Raw genomic sequence first — 19,900 nt, forward strand, 5'->3', positions numbered from 1 at the left:
ACTCATTTCTGTACACGCTTCTTCCAATACTTCCAGCTTTTCTGCTTTTGGACTTTCAATGTCTGAACATCTAACTCCAAAACCATTCAACTGAACTTCATCAGGCATGAACTAAACCTATTGTCCATCAAATTCACTCCATGTATCTATAAACTGCATACCATTTTTTCTCCACAATCTTGTCATTGATTCATTAGCAATCATGGCATTTCTTCTCAGTTCATTCCTATCATACTGAAGTAGCACACCCACAGTCTGCTTTCTCACCCTTATTTTTTGTGCTTCTATCAGCAACTCTTTTATATCTTCTGTCATTGAATATTTCTCCCCTTTCAAATCATTCATTCTAGTCAAAACTATTCTTTCACCTCTCCTTTCAGCAAACTATCAGCTTCATTCACTTCCTTAATCTCTGCATCTGAGAAACTGCTTATGTCACTTTCTCATTAAGTATATGTCTTATCATTGTATCTCCATAGAGTAGCTCAATACCCTTTCTTTATGCTAGTTTCTCAAACTTTCATACTTTTACCATTCACTTTTTCTTCCATTCTCCCTCCTGATGCACTACATGACAATCGTTTCTCCAATCACGCTAGCTCAATAACAATACGTTTGTTCATTCTTGCATTCCACTCATGGCTTTGATGTTCTGTAACATTCTTTTACCTTTCTTGAATGGAATCTATATTTAAAAAACAATCATACACTATTAAAGTGTACGGTACCTTTTTCATTAATTTGAATGCTTATTATTTCTTGTGATACCCTTTGCCTATATTGCCGTTAAAAAAGACAGTCCTATAAATACTCAGCCATGTGTGCGCACACACACACACACATATTTATTTAGAGGAACATGAATTTTTCATAATAGAAAGAAAAAATTACATGTACATATTTGTAAAGGTGGAATATTTAATTAAATAGTTAACAGATATATTGATTTCATAGACACAAATCATTCTCATGTTCTTTCTTCAGTTATGCGTACTTCATGATCATATCATGAAGTGTACATATGCATAGTGCGTACCAGTTGTAAATATCATATTCCAAGCTGGAGAAGAATGGGGCAGAGAGGGATCAAGTGCATAGTATTGTGAAGCACACACAACAGTTATAATGTATATTAAATACTTTCTTCATGATGAACTCATTGTGATATTAATATTGCATTTTCGATTCACTTTTTTCCCCATCTATATATTTATTTGTGAAGAAATTTTGTTTATTACATTTTTTTAAATTTTTTTTATATGTAGATGTCCTGACTTCTATGATGAGATTAAAATAAAGCTTCCTTCACATTTAACAGATCAACATCACTTATTTTTTACCTTTTATCATATAAGTTGCCAGAGGAAGCTTGAACAGCAGACCCCAATTGAAGTTCCTGTTGGTTATACAGTAAGTTTTTTTTTTTTTTTTTTAAATAATCTGCTGATTGTTCATTATTTTAGCTGTATGACTTAAAAGTCATGGTTTTCTGTCATGTTGTCTAATGAAACACATGAAAGAAGAAACTTCCCTACTTCATATATGCTATTTGAAGAGAAACATTTTTTTAAGATAACTGCTTATTAGTAGGCATGTTTATTTATAATACAGATATAATGAAGCCATTTAGTAAAGAGAACTTTATTTTGAACTTTCTGGTGCACATTTATATAAAATATTAAGTATGGCTTTCTGTCTGCCTTTTGATTAAAATGTTTTAAGCAGTTTTATGTATATTCACCATATACTTTAAAACCATGATAATTATTAAAATATTATAAGTTTGTATTTATATTTAGTTTTGATTTGTAAATTTTCTGAGTTTGTAATGTATTATTATTATTATTATTTCTCGTGGAAAGGCTTAGACGTTGGTTATACATGTTTATTAAATAGCTTAAGAAAATTACAACGTACAATAGAATATATGGTAAAATGAATCTCAATGCACTTCCAATATTTCGGCAATGTCACATTGCCCATTTTCACAGGAACTTAAAAACAAGACACGTGCATGCAAGCACAACACACAGTAAATGAGACGAAACAGGAAGCCATTCTTTCTCCTAAAAGTCCTGATGGTGCCCCTAGCGGGCAATGTAGGTATTCTTGGCCGTTTGGGCTGAAGGTCTTCTGATGTAGGTTTCCCAAATTTGAGGCAGTCTCATGCACCAAATTTGTTGAGGTTAGGATTGTTTCTTAGGGCTGAGGCTGATTCCATGAATAACCTTTCGTATTTGAATTACTACGGTGTATTATCATGGCTTTCTTCCACGGATTCTATGGCAGGTATCCAGAGCATGGGCTGCAAGACCAGAGTGGCTATATTGGTGAAACCGGATGTAGTCCTTGTGTTCTGAAATTCTGATATTAGCTGTCCTGCCTGTTTGGCCAAAGTAGGACAGTTTACAGCTGCAAGGGACCTGGTATATACCAGGTAGGTCTAGGGGGTGGGGGGGGGGGGGGGGGGAGGTTGGTCTTTGGTGGAGCAGATAAGGGATGCCAGTTTTTTTTATGGTCTGTAAGAAAAAGTCACGTCATGTTTTTGTAGGATTTTTGTAACTTTTTCCGAGGTACTTTGGATGTAGGGAATGGTGACGGATTTTAGAGTAATCTTGTCTAGAAGGGGGAGGGTTGTGGTTTATTGGGTTCAATATTTTTTGGATTTTTTTTGGGGGGTAGCCATTGGCTGAGAAAGTGTTGAGATGTGGTTTACTTCTGTGGTTAGGGCATTGTCATTTGAACAGAGTTTAGCCCTGTTGTGTAGTAGACTTCATAGACTTAATGACTCCATATTGTTGTGAGAGGGGAGGGGGGGGGGGAATTGTTGGTCACACTAGTCAACCTTTCTTCAATTATTTTAAAACCTGAAGCACTCGACGCTCTCTCACATGGCCCACACTTTGGCATTGCACCCAGAAGAATACCTGCTGAAGAGATTATGATACAAATTGAATGCGGGGATATGACACCTTCCAAATCATGTCGCCAACGATATTAGACTGGATGTGGCTTGTGTTCCAACCTAAGATAAACCACCAAAAACCAACATGCCCAATAAGGAATTTAAAGCTCTGCAAGAATTAAAGAAAAACAAGGAAATAATAATTACCAAAGCAGATAAATGGAACACCACAGTACTGCTTAACCAAACGGATTACACAGTTGAGCTTAATGCTCTATGGTTAGATCGAGCTACTTACCTCCTTATCGAGCACAATCCCACCAACTCACAAATTAGAAAACTCCAATTTTGGCTCCTTAAGAAGGTCATTTCTTGACCTGTAGAATTCACTAACAAATTAAAACCGTTTAACTCTATACCCCCCCCCCCCCCGTATATATGGACTCCCAAAAATACATAAAGAAAATGTGCCATTACATCCCATAGTGGATGGCATTGATTCCCCCACATATAAATTAGCTAAACTTTTGGCCAAAGCACTCACACACTATACTGGCAACACACCTTCACACATAAAAAACTCAGCCTATTTCAAAGCCAGCATAGAAAACCTTACACTCCAACACACTGACTTAATGGTCAGTTTTTGATGTCTCCTCCTGATTCACAATTGTCCCACTCAAAGATTCCCTAGAGCTAATCCAAGCTAAATTTCCTCATGATATCACAGTTCACAATGTGAACTGTGATATCGGGCGGAAATTAGCTGGGTTCACAATGAACTCAGGCTATTTTGTTTGGCAAGGAAAATTCTACATTTGTTTCATTGTGAACTAGCCGGAGTTCACAGTGAAACAAAATAGCCTAAGTTCACAATGAACTCAGGCCATTTTGTTTGGCAAGGAAAATTCTACAAACAATAGATGGGACAGCCATGGGTTCACCACTCTCCTCAGCCTTGGCCAAATTTTTTATGAAGACTTTTGAAGAGAAAGCCTTAAACTCTGCCCCACAAAAAAACCAACCATATGGTTTCGCTATGTTGATGATGTGTTCGTTATTTGGCCACATGGCTCTGATGCACTCCTCTCCTTCCTAGCACACTTAAACAACCAACACCCAACAATCAAGTTCACCCTGGAAGAAGAAAAAACAATTGCCTTCCTTTCTTAGACACACTAGTCACCCGCCAACCTGATGGAACCTTGGTTTTCTCAGTTTATAGAAAACCCACACAGGCAGATACATCCATGAACAATTCCCCCCCCCCCCACACACAACAATATGGAGTCATTAAGATGCTACACAACAGGGCTAAATGTATCTGTTCAAATGACAATGCCCTAATCACAGAACTATACCACATTCTCAATACTTTCTCAGCCAATGGCTTCTCCCCAAAAAAATCCAAAAATATTGAAACCAATAAACCACAACCCCCCCCTTTCACAACAAGGATTACTCTAAATCCATCACCATTCCCTACATCTGAGGCACCTCGAAAAAATTACAAAAATCCTACAAAAACATGACTTGACTTCTTCTTACAGACCATAAAAAAACTGGCATCCCTTATCCGCTCCACCAAAGACCAACCCCCCCCCCCCAGACCTGCCTGGTATATACCAGGTCCCTTGCATCTGTAAGCTGTCCTACTTTGGCCAAACAGGCAGGACAGCTAATATCAGAATTTCAGAACACAAGGACTACATCGGTTGCACCAATATAGCCAATCTTGCAGACCATGCTCTGGATAACTACCATAGAATATGGCGGAAGAAAGCATGATAATCACCGTAGTAAATTCAAATATAAAAGGCTATTCATGGAATCAGCCTCAGCCCTAAGAAACAATCGTAACCTCAACAAATTAGGTTGCATGAGACTGCCCCAAATTTGGGAAAACTACATCAGAAAACCTTCAGTCAAAACGGCCAAGAATACCTACATTGCCCGCTAAGGGGCACCATCAGGACTTTTAGGAGAAAGAATAGCTTCCTGCTTCGTCCTCATTTAATGTGTGTTGTGCTTGCGTGCACGTGTCTTGTTTTTAAGTTCCTGTGAAAATGGCAACATGACGTTGGCGAAATATTGGAAGTGTATTAAAATTTATTTTAATGTATATTGTATTGTCATTGAGGTCTCGTCAGTGGGAGGCACAACCGTGGAGATACTAAGGCAGGTCTGCCTCCCACTGACGAGACCTCAATAAAGGTTGAAACTGGTCTGAGTAGTGGCCCTTCCCTTAATGCATAGCAGTATACATTTCCGCAAGGAGATGTGCTTTGCATTATGGGAGATGCTGATACAAGGAGTGATGAGAGCTCGGTCCACCTTTGCTCGGAGTTGCCTGGTGTTGCACCACCTTACCCCAGTGCGAAGATATTTTCATGCGTAAACTTTGTTTGCTTTCACTTGGATAAAGGATTTAAACTGAAATTTGTTATAGTCTAACCAAGTGAAAAATAAACTTCCAACATCTTCTCTAATTCAGAATAATTCAATAATAAGGTGGTACACTTGTTGGCAACTCCTATAGGTAAATATGACCTCCCTATTGCTTCCGCCTTAGTATTCTCCATGGTTGGGTCTGCCTCCCAGTGACAAGACCTCAATAAAGGTTGAAACTGGTCTGAGTAGTGGTCCTTCCCTTAATGCATAGCAGTATACATGTCTGCAAGGAGATGTGCTTTGCATTATGGGAGATACTGAGACAAGGATTAATGAGAGCTCAGTCCAGCTTTGCTCGGAGTTGCTATGTTGCACTACCTTACCCTAGTCCTGCAGATATTTTCAGGCACCAACTTTGTTTGCTTACATTTGGTTAAAGGATTAAACTAAATTTATTATAGTCTAACCAAGTGAAAAATAAACTTCCAAGAGATAGAGGGTTAATTCAAGATTCAAGATATGGTGAGATTGATGAAGCGGTGACTGGTAGAATTAGCACGGGATGGTTAAAGTGGAGACAAGCCAGCACTATTTTGTGTCACAAGCGTGTTCTGATTTGTCTAAAGGAGAAGCTCTATAAGTCACTTGTGAGGCTTGCCATGTTATATGAATCAGAATGTAAAGAAAATACATGAGCAAAGGATGAATGTGGCAGAGATGAGAATGTTAAGGTGGATGTGCAGAATAATAAGAAAGGATAAAATTAGAAATGAATTTATCAGAGGTAGTTTGGGAGTGGTACCATTAGTTTGAAAAAATCGGATAAAACAGCTTAAGATGGTTTGGACATGTTAAACGGTGCTCAGCAGCTGAAAGTGTAAATATAACTATGAATCTGAATGTGGATAGGAAGAGATAGACTGAGAAAGACATTGAGAGAAGTGGTGAGAAGAGGACATGGAAGAGTGTGGAACAACTGAAGAAATGGCACAAAATAGGAAAGAATGGAAGAGAGATCTTACAAGACCAACCCCAAATAGATGGGTTAAGGCACATGAAGAAGAATTCTGTTAAGGAAACTAGCACGTACCTTGATAAAGGCTTTTATGCCTTCACTGGCAGTTTTTCCATAAAAAAGGTGTGTTTCCTTATTTAGATTTTTGTAGCTGTTTGTACTGATTCATATTGCAGTTTCCGAAATAAAAACTACTTAGAAACAAGAATGAAAAGGAATATACAAATTAACTTAAAGATTTACAACCTGAAGTTTTGCTAGCTCAAGGTAGCATTATAAAAGGAATATTGAAGACTCTCACTCTCAGTAAAGACTGGAAATAAAATGACATCCAAACTAAGGAGAATCATTTGTATGGATGATGACATTGGAGCTCTCTGATGGGTGGATAGTGCATTATGCCATTTTTTCAGTTCTTTACACTTCACTGGACACATGATCCACTCTCAGGAACAGTGCAACATTGGTGCTCTCTGTGGAAGACTGCACACAAAACTCTGAATCTTTTCTTGACTAGTTTTCCTTCCAGATACACCATTGAAATGACTCCTCCTCTTGCTAATTAAGATCACAATTTCATCCAAGTTTCATCTCTTGTGGAATGTCTCCTCTCAGTGATTCACAGCCTCTTGTAGTGTAACATTATAACAGTGCCAAGAGGGAGGATCTCTGTGACTTACTCCTTTCCATGATCAGACTGCTGTTCCTGTTCTTTGGTTTCAGATACTTTTTTATGGTCTTGTTAATAGAAATCATGCTTCCAAAAAAAGTGTGCCAGGACAGTCCAAGAAAGGAAAACAGGTTATCATAAGCAGCTTCAGACAAAAAACACCACCTCCATTCACAGCCTACATGGAAGCCTACAGCACTTGTAAAACCATCATTCAGGTGTCTCACCCACATGACAGAGCCATGTAAATGAAACACCTCCACTTTAGGAATCCTAGGTCAACAGTGCCTGTCATGAATCAAAGTGGAAACTAAGTCTCCTGGAGTCATTAGCCATGGATGTGATGGCTAATCATATCCTGTGTCAGGATATGATTAGCCTGGAAAATAAAACAGGACTGTATCTTGGCAGCATTGAAATTTACTTGAATTTCCTCAGCCTATTCAAGAATAGCTAGGAAATCATTGTCAGAGATTAACTATGCAAGATAGAAGCCTATTTTACTTGACTATAACAAAACTTCTCAAATGAAGAAGTGGAATGAAGTACACTGTCATCTACCATTGGAAGATCTAGAACGGAAAATTACTTTACTATAACATCATCATCATCATCATCAAATTCCTGCCATGTACCCTCAAGGGGTGTACAGGATATGATAGTACTACATGAAAAAAATTACGTCATTACTAACTTCCTATCTACAATTTTCCTCCAAATCAGTCTGTTACTTGTCAAGACTCCGACATTATCAGATCTTATATTTCTATCATCTAAGGCGCTTTGTACCGTATCAATCCACCTATATCTTGGTCTTCCTCTGGGTCGTTTTGCTGCCAACCTGGCAGAGAACATTTGTTTTGCTAATCTTTCTTCGCCCATTCTGTTTAAGTGACCTTACCACCTGAGATTAGCTCTGCTAACGCATTCCTGGATGCTGCCAATGTCAAGTTCTTTCCTAATATCCTCGTTTTTAATATGATATTGCCATTGATGCCATCTGTTCATGCCAGATGGCATCAATGGCAATATCATTGATGCCATCTGTTCATGCCTATAATCTTTCTCAGGACTCTCATATCTGTGGTCTCTAGTCTTTGGTCAAGTGTTTTACTTCTGACCCAGCTCTCAGATCCATAAGTTAAAACTGGTTTGAACACTGTTTTGTATACAGCTAATTTAGTGTTCCGACTAATTTCTCTCTTATTCCATATGAATTTATTCAATTGACTTCCCACCATACCAGCTTTGCTGATTCTGTTGTCTAGTTTTATATTTAATTTACCATCTTCACTAAAAATCGTGCCTAAGTAGCTGAAATGTTGTACTTGTTACACAGGTTCTCCATTCACAACACAGTTGACATTTTCAATGATTCTGCCTATTTTCATTGTCTTTGTCTTTTTATTGCTGATCTTCATGCCATATCTATTACAACAGTTATTCAATTTAGTCACAAAATCTTGCAGACTTGTAGTGGATTTATTTAGAAGATTAACATCGTCTGCATAAAGCAAAGAGCTGACATTAACATCTCCAATTTTGATATCATGTTTAATACCACTTTCCTTCATAATGTGACCCATATAGATAATGAATAACAGTGGGGATAATATACATCCTTGTCTCATACCAGATTTAACATTAAACCATCTTCCTGTACTTCCTTCAATTCTAACTGCTGACTTACAACTCAAATAAAGACTAAGTATTGCTTGATATAATGCCCCATTGACACTATATAACTGTAGCATATTGAACTGAATCAATCAGGGTTTTCTTCAAGGCTTGCCACCGAATCTCCAATTTGGTTCCTGTTCTCAAACTCTTTCATTTTTCCTTCAATAATCTTTGTGTATTTTAGTCTACAGTTCACATCTGAGAGCTGCTCAACTTTTATTCGCTTTAGAACTTTCTTACATGTTTTTCTTTTCAATATGAAATTCAATTTCATCCTGCTCAAGACTAAATAGTGATCACTTCAAATTTCAAATCCTCTGTACACTCTGGTGTCCTGCAGCAGGGAGAAAACATCACTATCAATGATAACATAGTCAATGAGACTTTTCTTATTCCTAGTCTCTTCTCTCCATGTGAATTTGGCACATTTTTATGTTGAAACATGGTGTTAGTAATAACCCGTCCATGTCCTGAGCAGAAATCCAACAGATATTTTCCATTATTATTAGCTTTACTCTTTTCTCCAAATTTTCCCAAAATATTTTTGTATGTCTCACAATCATTTCCTACTCTGCTATTTAGATCCCCAACAAGGACCAACTTTTCCTTTTTCATTGTGTCAGTTACTTTTTCTCAATAACAAGGGCTCGCAAATGAAGAAAAGGACTGAAGTGCATTCTGATCTGCAGAGGTATACAAGGGTGGTCTGAAAAGTTCTCGGCCTAAAATGAAAAAATGAATTTATAATTTCAAAATTATTTTTATTTTTCAACATAATCTTCCTTAAGACACACTTATTACAGCAATGCCATAGTGCCATTATCCCATCCCTTTAGCAGTTCTCAGTAAAATCTATAAAATACCCCTCTACAGCTGTGATCACCTCTTGATTTGAAGAAAAACTCTGACCAGCGAGGAAGAGTTTTAGTTTTGGGAAGAGATAGAAGTCAGAGGGAGCCAAATCTGGGGAATAGGGTGGATGTTTCAACAATTCATGGTTCAGATCCGTTAATTTTCCCATTACTTTTGTGGGCAGGTGCATTGTCCTGAAGAAAGATGATATTTTTCTTCTGCAAACTGGGTCTTTTCTCATGAAATTTTTCACCTAGTCTGGTTAAAAGATCAGAATAATGTTCTCTGGTTATTGTTTTACCCTTTTCAAGATCATTAATAACCAAAATGCCTTTAGCATCCCAAAACACCGATACCATGACCTTTCCTGCTGATGGAACCGACTTTGTCTTTGGTGCTGAACAACTGGCTTCTGTCCACTGTTTGGACTGCAATTTGGATTCTGGTGTGTAATGGTGAATCTAAGTCTCATTCATAGTAATAAATCGATGCACAAAATCAGTTTTATTCTTTTAACAAGAATAAAACTGATTGTTCCATGCATTGTTCAGAGATTTTCATGTGAGTGCGTTTTTGTTCTTCTGTGAGCAAGCGCAGTACCCATCTTGCGCAAAGCTTTTTCGTTTGCAATTCTTCATGCAAAATATATCCTAACGTTCTTTTGAAATGCCTATAGTCTCAGCAATTTCACGTACTTTGACTCGCCAGTCATCCAATAACATATTGTGCACTTGATCAATGATTTCTGGTGTGTTACACTTTTTGGTTGTCCTTCACATGGATCATCTTCAAGGCTGGTACGACCATGTTTTTAAACTTAGCAGCCCATTTCTTAATTGTCGAAACTGAAGGAGAAGAGTGCCCATAAACTTTTATGAATTTCGAATGAATTTATTTTGATGTTAAACCTACTTTTACAAAGAATTTTATAACCGTGCGATACTCAATTTAACCATTTCAAGGGATACAGACAATACTTTTGCTTCAGACAGCTTTATAAAACAAACTACTTGATAGAATGACTTGCAATTTCACATGGATGCTTATGACAGATGTACCAACTTGGAAAAAAAAATCTTGCAGATGGTGTTGCCATCTATAGTTGAGGCCAAGAACTTTTCAGACCACCATTGTACATGCGTTTAATGAGAGAAGATCATGTACAGTATAAGAATATGGGTGAAAGTGCAGAACTCTGGAGAATGCCTTGGCATTGACAAAGATATCCAATGGGAGGAACCCACCATGACATAATGAGAGACAGTAAAAAAACTGACAGTGCAGTTGCAAAGGGTAGGAAGATTGTAAAGAAAGCCCTGAAAATGTTAAGAACAATCGTAAGTTTCTTGGAACTTTTCCATGGCTTTTATCGAAAGGCGAAAATTGGCCAGAAGGTTTTTTTTTGTAGTGGAGTGAAAGCACTAGAATCCTTATTGATGATCACTAATCAACCAGTGTGTGTGTGCCCTTAAGCAGAAAAAAAAAAAAAAGAAGGAGCAAGCTGCCAGTGATCTTTCAATCTACCCTCACAAATATTGATCGGGGACATTGGAATGCTAATCTGATGCCCCCACCAGGAATAGGATGAATAAAGACCTGCCTCCATATTGCTGGGAAGATGCTAGGAAAGTATGATAGTCACATATGCAATACAGGATGAAAATAAACTCACTATGTATACATATAGCTCACCTAGGGTGAGCTATATGTATACATGGTGAGTACACACTCTCCAGATAAGAGGACCCATTAGTTTCTTGATTATTGAGGATTTTTTCTGGTAATCTTGTGGTAAGAAGATTAGAGCAGGCATAGAGTGAATTGTTTTTCATAAAACAGGTGATTTTCCTTGGTTAATTATATAAGAGTTGGAAGAGAGGGCTGATGCCAAGAGATCAGTTTTAACTTTATTACCATGCTTACATTCAAATTTATTTAAATGAATTAATTCTGTTATTTTAATGTATTGTTTTTATAATTTGTCAGACAAAATTTGTTTACTTTAGTATAATACATCATACTATTTATACATTATATAATACATTATATAAATATCACCATGTGATATTAAGGAAAAGAGACAAAGTTCTAAAGAATGGAAGCCACGTTATTTAATGATGGAACACGATTTCAATTACTCTTTTGGGTCTGTGTATCATGAACTAAGAGCTTCATATTTTTATTATTATTATTGCACCCTCCAATGAAGTCAGCAGACTCATCATGGGAGGTTCATTCAAACGACAGCATATTTATACCGAATCTTAAAATCCTTAGCACTCCTTGCTTAAAAGACACATTCTGGTAATGCATTCCATTCACTGACAATTCTCCATGTAAAAAATCTACCCCTCACACCCCTCTTCACCACACTTACATAACTTCCAGGGATGACCTCTGGTTTTCTCCTCTTTTTATAATCTTATCTGGATTAATCCAATAAAATCCTCTAACTTAAATGTCTCCATCATATCACCTCTTTTCCTCCTATCCACTAAACTCTGCAATCCACATTGTTTCAACCTCCCTCCATGTCCAGCACTCCAAAGTCTTGACAGTGTCTTAGTTACTTGTCTCTGGAACTCTCCAGTGTCTCCACATCACATTTAAAACCAGGTGACCAGATCTGAGCACAATAGTCCAAGTGTGGTCTGACCAGTGCTTTATACAGTGGCACAAATCTCGAATGTAAAACCTTGCACTTATTTATTTTAAAACCAAATCCCACTCCTTTGTCCATTGTTGAGGAGTGGGATTTGGTTTTAATTGAATATAGGCATTATTCAAATCTTCCTGAAGGGATTTAACATTGGCAGTGCTACTTATAATTCTCCTCAACTTTGCATCATCAGCAAACAGTTGAAGATCCCCAGTCAGTCCATATGTTATATCATTTACAAACAAGTTAAACAGCAGGGCCCAAGAACAGAAACCTGCAGCATGCCAGTGGTTACCCTCCTTTTTTGAGTGAGACTTTGAATGATACTTACCGGTATCATTCAAAGAGTCAATCTCTGATCCATCTAACCAGTATACTATCTATTCCCATCTTCTACAGCTTGTACACCAACTTATCATGTGGTAATCTATCAAACGCTTTTGCAAAGTCCAAGAATATCACTGTATATGATTATCAATTATCTAACACAATTGTTACCTTATCATAAAATGCAAGTAACTTGCTAAAGCAAGATTTATCCTTTACATATCCATGCTGACCATCATAAAGAATGCTATATCCATCAACCCAATCTTGTATTCTATTCCTAACCAATCTCTTCAACACCTTGATCACAACCATAATTATACAGATTGGTCTATAATTATTGTATACTTCTGTCCTAGAACTATACTTGTAGAGTGTCTCCACATCACATTTAAAACCAGGTGACCAGATCTGAGCACAATAGTCCAAGTGTGGTCTGACCAGTGCTTTATACAGTGACACAAATCTTGAATGTAAAACCTTGCACTTACTGATATTAAAACCAAATCCCACTCCTTTGTCCAAGTAAAAATCTATTCAAATCTTCCTGAAGGGATTTAACATTGGCAGTGCTACTTATAATTCTCCTCAACTTTGTATCATCAGCAAACAGCTGATGTTTGCTGATGATACTATTTTGTCTTCTTTCCACTCCTTAGAAACCCTACCCACTTCAAGACTTTCATTAAATAACTAGGTCAAGGAAATAGCCAACTGTGGTGCACATTTCTTAAGAATACATGGTGATATGTCATCCATTCCCACAGCCTTATTAACATCTAACTCAAACAACACCTGATATACCTCTGATTCTTTCACTTTCAATTCTTCTAATACTCACCTCCTTTCTATTCTCTTTCACCTCTTTTGTGGTGTATATTGCACCACATCATTTATACTCGTATGATATATGTTGATAAAATGCTCATTCAATAATTCCACTATATCCTTTTCAACTGTTATTCTGCTGTCATGACTATCCACCAGCCAACTTGCCATAATTATTATTTCTCTTGCTTGCCATATAGCCATATTTGATTGCAGCAAATGATCAGCTTTAATTTAATTGAAGATAGGCATTATTACCCTAAGAAGTATCATTGGAAAAGAAGTTGAAATTGCAGAACAATTAAAAATAATTTTGTTAACATAAATAGTTTTACCAAAATGAAGAAGACTAAAATCCATTTTTACATATGCAGTATATTGTGATACATTGGTAATGGTCAAAGACTGTGAGATGAATATCAGCTTTCAAAAGAACATGTTATGGAAAGATTCTATGTTTGGGTACAAAAGGTAAACAAATGAAGAAACTATATAGTAAAGTAAACAGTAAATAAACTAACACAGAAAATAATTTGAAGGAAACCAAAGCTTTTGGAACTTTTTTTTTTTTTGGTTCCCACTCACAATAGGTTTTTATGTGTGAACCTGTAGTACACTTGTACCATGGGTGGGTTAAGGATTTTTTTTTTTCTATTTTTATTGATTTTATATATTTCTTTGCTATTTTTATTTATTTTTATTTTATTTTTCTACCAGATCCAGAAATTTTGCTTTAGAGACCAAACATGGAACTTTTTCAAGCCACTTCAGGCCTCCAATAAGCAGGGCAATGAAATCTATCCCCCATATATGCAGAATGGATAACAGTAGAAAGATAAAGACCTTGATGCTTGGTACAATGGTGGTATAAATAGAAGAGGATGGCCAAGGCAAAAGTGGTTAGATGATTTGAAGGTATGGTAGGGATAGAATTTACAGGATTTGAGTCATCTGGCAATGGATTGTGTCCATGGGCACTCATGGTAATGATGATGATTCTTTATAGGCAATAGTGATCATCTAGGTAGATAAGTTTTGTGTTTATTGGCACAAGGACAACTAAGATTATATTGCATAATGACAAAGGTTATAGCAGAGTTAATTATTAAAGAACACGTAAGTCCACAGTAATAACCCTTAATTAATAAATAAGGTACAGAGTTAATTAGTAGTAATTATGGAAAGCAAAGAGTAGCTGGAATATTTAACATAAACATGAAGATAAACAACTTCACTGCTAATAAGTCGTGAAATGGAAAATTTCACAACTTATTTGTGTGTGGGGTCCCATAGAAGAATGTCTTCAGTCATTAGAGAGGGCATTTGAAAAAAAAAAAAAAAAAAGGAAAAGCTGGTGCTTATTCAAGGACTAAACAACAGAGTAGGAAATAAATATCACACATATAGAAATAATAATTGGGAAAAATTGTAGAAATATGCAGGGCTTCAATTTTTCTTCAGGACTAGACATTTAGTTATACCTTATTCTAACATAAAGGTGTGCAGAAATACATATGGAGAGAACACACACAAAATAAGAAAAGCCTTTATTGAATATTCTGTTGTTGATAGGAACATCTTTGAACTAGTTCATACAGAGGACTTGAAATAGGAAGTGATCAACATTTAATTATGAACAAGATAAGTATGAGTGTCATGTTGAAAAGAATATATATAAAAGATTTTAAAAAGAATCAGTGTCAAACAACTTTCTTAGGAGAACAGTAGTCTCAGATATATACATATTGTTATGATAAAAGAAAATAAATAAAAGCATTTGTAAACAAAACCCAAACCTCAGAGAATAATAGCAAAATCTGAAGGAAATATTGATTAATTCAGTCAGGAAGGCATGTGTTGCAGTTATCTACAAGGATTGAAAAATCTAAATTTCATGATGAACTTAAAAAGATATATCTGGCATTTTTTTCTCCTTTTTTCCTTAGTTTCTTTGAAACTTCAACAGAGTTATTTATGCTTACTGCCCCAAAGCAGCAAGTTGTGTGGATTATTACTTATCCTCTTTGTTTGCAGTGACTTGTAAACTAATGAATAATTGTGCTTAATCACTCATTACTTGACTGTTTACAGCTTTTTTTTTTTTTTTTTTTTTTTTTTTTTTTTTTTTTTTTTTTTTGATGTGACAGTTATCATTTAGTTATTCTGAATTCAAAATGTTCATTAGTAAACTTGATACATAACACATTATGGATATTGTTTATTTTGATTTTAGTGGCTCCCTCTGTATCGAGAAGGCAGATTACAAACCGGAGAATTTTGTCTCCCTGTTATGATGGAGAAACCCCCTCCAAGTTATTCATTTCTAACTCCTTCTGTATGTATCCTGATTCAATTTCTAATCATAATGTTATGTTTTATTTTTAATTGAACATAAAACAATTAGTTTTTTTTTTTTAAATGTAGCAATGTTGACTAGAAAATATTGAATTTTGTCATTAGATAATAATTGGTTTTGAAATAATGCTAAACTACTTATGCTTTGATATATTCTTTAAAATATAAAAAATAAAATAAAATAAAATAAAAATCCAATCATAAATCATTGCTAGACTCTGGTACTAGCATGGTATTACTTAATGTTATTAAGTAACATATATGCAGGAAATTAGATAATGATCCAACATGGCCTTCATTCAGAGAAATGAGAAAATAGATGATCCTCTGTCCAAGAAATTTAAAAGATTGATTAGTTACTTACTTACTTATCCTCTTTCCACCTCATGGTACATAAAGGCCGACTGTTTCTTCCAGATACCAATTTCCTGAGCCACCAGTTTGTCTTCTCTCCAGCTTTTCTAGTCAGTCAGTCTTCTTTCCTTTTCTGTAATTCTCTGCCAAGTTAATTCAGGCCTTCCCCCTTTTCCATTTTCTTCTTCTGGGATCCATGTCAATGGCCATTTTCAGTATGTTTCCAATCCATCTCTGTTTTTTATTTCATTTGGTTTGAAACTATTTAATTTAGCTTCCTGTTTTTTTCAGCTTCCATGTCTCTGATCCATGTAATGATACGGCTTTATTGAAGATCTTTATTTTGGTTTTATTATGGTATTTTGAAGATTTCCATATTATTTAATTTTCTGAAAGCAGTATTAGCTTTTCTCAGTCCTTGCATTATATCTGTCTATATTTGCTCCCAAGTATGTAAAATTCTTAACTTCTATAGCATGCTGATTGATTTTGATCTCTTTGTGGCATTTGCTGTTTAGTTTATGCACTTTTGTTTTATTCATATTTATTTTAAGATCAACCATTTCAACAGTTTTATACAAATCTTCTGATTTTTTTGTATATCTTTGTATTTTGATGATATCAAAACTATTTTATTAACATAATTTAGATCTTCTCGCTGTGACATAGAATTCTATTTAATTTCTCTTCTTGCAACTGTATCTTTTCTCATAATCCAATTGATGACTATATTAAAGAATAACTCAGATATTACACAACCCTGCATTACACCTGATCTTACTCCAAACCATCTGGATGTTGTTTGCTGTGCAATAACACAACTTTTATTTCCTTTATACATTTCTTTGATTATTCTTGCATATTTGTTGGGAATTCCATAACTTTTAATAATTAACCAGAATGTTTCTCTGTGAATGCTATCAAACCCTTTAGCAAAATCTATAAAATTTAGATATAATAGGCTTCTAAATTCTGTGCTTTATTCAATGATGTTCCTTAAAGTAAAAATGTGATGCACAGTACTTCCATCTGTTCTAAAACTAACTTCTTCATGCCTTAATATCTTCTCTCCTTCATTTTTAATCCTCTTTATTCTACAGAATATTTTTGCAGGTACTTGAGAGTAGGCTAATTCTCTTCCAATTCTCACATCTAGTGAGATTACTAGACAAGGAATGATAATTATAATTATCATTGCTTGTTTCCATTGTTTAGTTATCTTTTCTGTCTCTTTTCTGTATCTTTTACTGTTGTTCAAGATCAGTTGCAGTTTATCGGCAGTTTCTTTAGTTGTCTTAAGCATTTCCATTAATATATTTCACTTTTCATCTTCTCTACTGCATTGTTGTTTCATTTTTAGATATGGGTTCCAATGTTATATTTAAATTTATGCTTACAGAAGGTTCTTCCATTATTGAACTTCTAATCATGTTATTATATTGTTGTCTACATTTAGAATTTCATCAAACTGTTCTTTCCATCTTATTGTCTTCAGTTAGTAACACACTTACTTCTTTTCTTCATATTATATGTTCTCGTCATCTCATACAGTCTTACAATGTGCCCTAATGCTGTTGCCTTTTGTACTTCTTCAAACTGCCCACGTAATTCCTTTTATCCTCTCTCTTGCAGATCTTTTATGTAGCTTTTCCTTCTTATAATTGCTGAAATGAATTTTTTTAGCTCTCTGAGATTTAGCACTTTCAAACATCATTTTAACTTTATGCCTTCCTTCTTTGAGTCTCCATGTCTTGTCTGATAACCAAACATTGTAATTTTTCCTCTTCTTAGCACCTATACAGTCCCTTGTAACCTCATTTTATATACCATTTTAAAATGTTTCCATTGTATTTTAGTCATGTCTTCTGGGCTTTATGTCAGTTCAATGTCTTTCTCACCTTTAGCTTCTCATTTTTTAAAATATGAAATTGGTTTACCACAAGAATCAGTTATTGGTCCACTGTTATTCAATCTATATATTAATGATATTGCGAAGGATTTGACAAGCGACATACAGCTATTTGCTGATGATGCAAAGATAGATAGGGTAATCAGGAATGCTGCTGATATGCCAGTACTTGCAGAATGATTTGAATAGGCTGGAATTGTGGGCATGGGAAAATGGATGTCAGTTCAATGTCAGTAAATGTAAAGTCATTCACTTCAGTGTGATTAGATATCCAATGTTGTATTATATTGGTAGGATTATGCTTGATGAAACTGATGATGCTAGGGATCTTGGAGTATTAATATATAGGAAGTTGAAGTTCAGAAGCCATGTAGCAAAGATTGCAAATACAAGTCAAAAGATAATTGCTATTCTGAAATGAATGTTCACATGTAAAGATAAGGATGTCATTTTGTGCCTTTATAAGACCTCACTTGGACTATTGTGCGCAGGTCTGGTCTCCTGGTTTCTGTTGTGATTCTGATATATTGGAGAGAGAGTGCAAAGGAGATTGTTAAAAATAATGAGGATTATGGAATACTGATTATGAAGACAGATTGAGAATTTGTAGACTGCAGTAGCAAACAGGAGAAAGAGGGGTGATATGATTGAGACTTAGAAACTTCTGAAAAGGTTATACAGGATTTCAATTGGAATTTTTAATTTATGGAGAGTGGGGAAAAGACAAGAGGGCATTCTTGGAAGCTAAGAATAAATGCTGGTAAGAAGAGGTGAGGGCTAGATTTTTCTCTCATAGTGTGGTGCATGATTGGAATGGATTGCCATTGGATGTGTAAACAGAGTGAATGAATTCAAGAAAAAGTATGATGGCTGGTTGGTGCATGTCGCCTCTCTCGATGAGTTCCTGAATCCCTGGAAGTCTCTCTTAATAATAATAACAATAATAAATATTTCTCAGTTAATACTTTTCCTTCTTTATCCTTACAGCCTATCATTTGTGTATCAAAATTATGTATTAAATGTTTTATTTCTTTATAAAATTTTCTAGTTTCTCTTTTCTCATTATACTGCACTATTAGTTCCCCTTTCTTCTCCATCATTTCTTTCTTTTTATTTTTACAAATTTTATTTGCCTGCTTTCTTTTCTCTTCATATCCTTCTCTATTATTTCTTGTATTCCTTTGTAAATACTTTTACTTTGCTTTATTTTTCAATTCAATTATTTCCTTACATTCCTCATCAAACCATTCATTTCTATTTTTCCTATACCATCCTATTTCTTCTTCAGATGCTTTTATGGTCGTTTATTGGATTAAGTCCCATTTTTCTTCTATATTCTTTCCTTTTTCTATTGTTTTAATATCTTTTATTTTCTTCTGATATTTATCAATTATTTCACTATTTTTAATGCTTCAGTGTTCCATTTCTTTATCTTTTCAGTTTTCTTTTGGTCTGCATTTGATATTCTGTATATAAATTTAATTTTAACAAGCATATGATCAGAGTCGCAATTTGCACCTCTATGCTTGTACATCATTGACTGAACTTGCCCATCTTTTCAAAATCAGATTTATTTCAGATAATGATCTATTTGATTACATTCTTTGGTTATTGGAATAATCCAGGTCCCCAAATGTATCTTCTTATGTTGAAAACAAGAAGATAGTGTAAGTTTATTTGATATTGCTAATTGTATAAGTCTATTTCCATTTTCACTGGTTACTTCATGAAACATGTCCTCTTTCCCTATTTTTGCATTAAAATATCCATTATTGTGGCATCATTTTTATTTATTTTTTTCACATTACAATTAGATATTAATTTGGTCTTAAGATGACTGTCTCCCAAATCTTTGGGAAATTTATACAGTCATACTTGTTGAGATTTGGAGTATGTTTTAAGGCTTCTGTTGATTCCAGGAACAACCTTTCTGTCTTGTAAATGCTTCTGTCCAG

General features: G+C 35.2%; 1 protein-coding gene across 1 annotated transcript in view; it reads left to right on the plus strand.

Annotated features, from left to right (window-relative positions):
- The window catches only part of Zir (dedicator of cytokinesis), a 667,641-nt gene that overhangs the window by 204,875 nt on the left and 442,866 nt on the right, over nt 1-19,900 (plus strand). The window contains exons 16-17 of the mRNA XM_090407837.1: nt 1,266-1,410; nt 15,561-15,662. Of these exons, the coding sequence (XP_090263963.1) occupies nt 1,266-1,410; nt 15,561-15,662 (247 nt within the window). The remainder of the gene's footprint in view (nt 1-1,265; nt 1,411-15,560; nt 15,663-19,900) is intronic.

The sequence above is a fragment of the Typopeltis vanoorti genome, chromosome 18, assembly GCF_054136105.1.
Source record: "Typopeltis vanoorti isolate ZY-2024b chromosome 18, IOZ_Tvanoo_1.0, whole genome shotgun sequence".
Taxonomy (NCBI): Eukaryota; Metazoa; Arthropoda; class Arachnida; order Uropygi; family Thelyphonidae; genus Typopeltis; species Typopeltis vanoorti.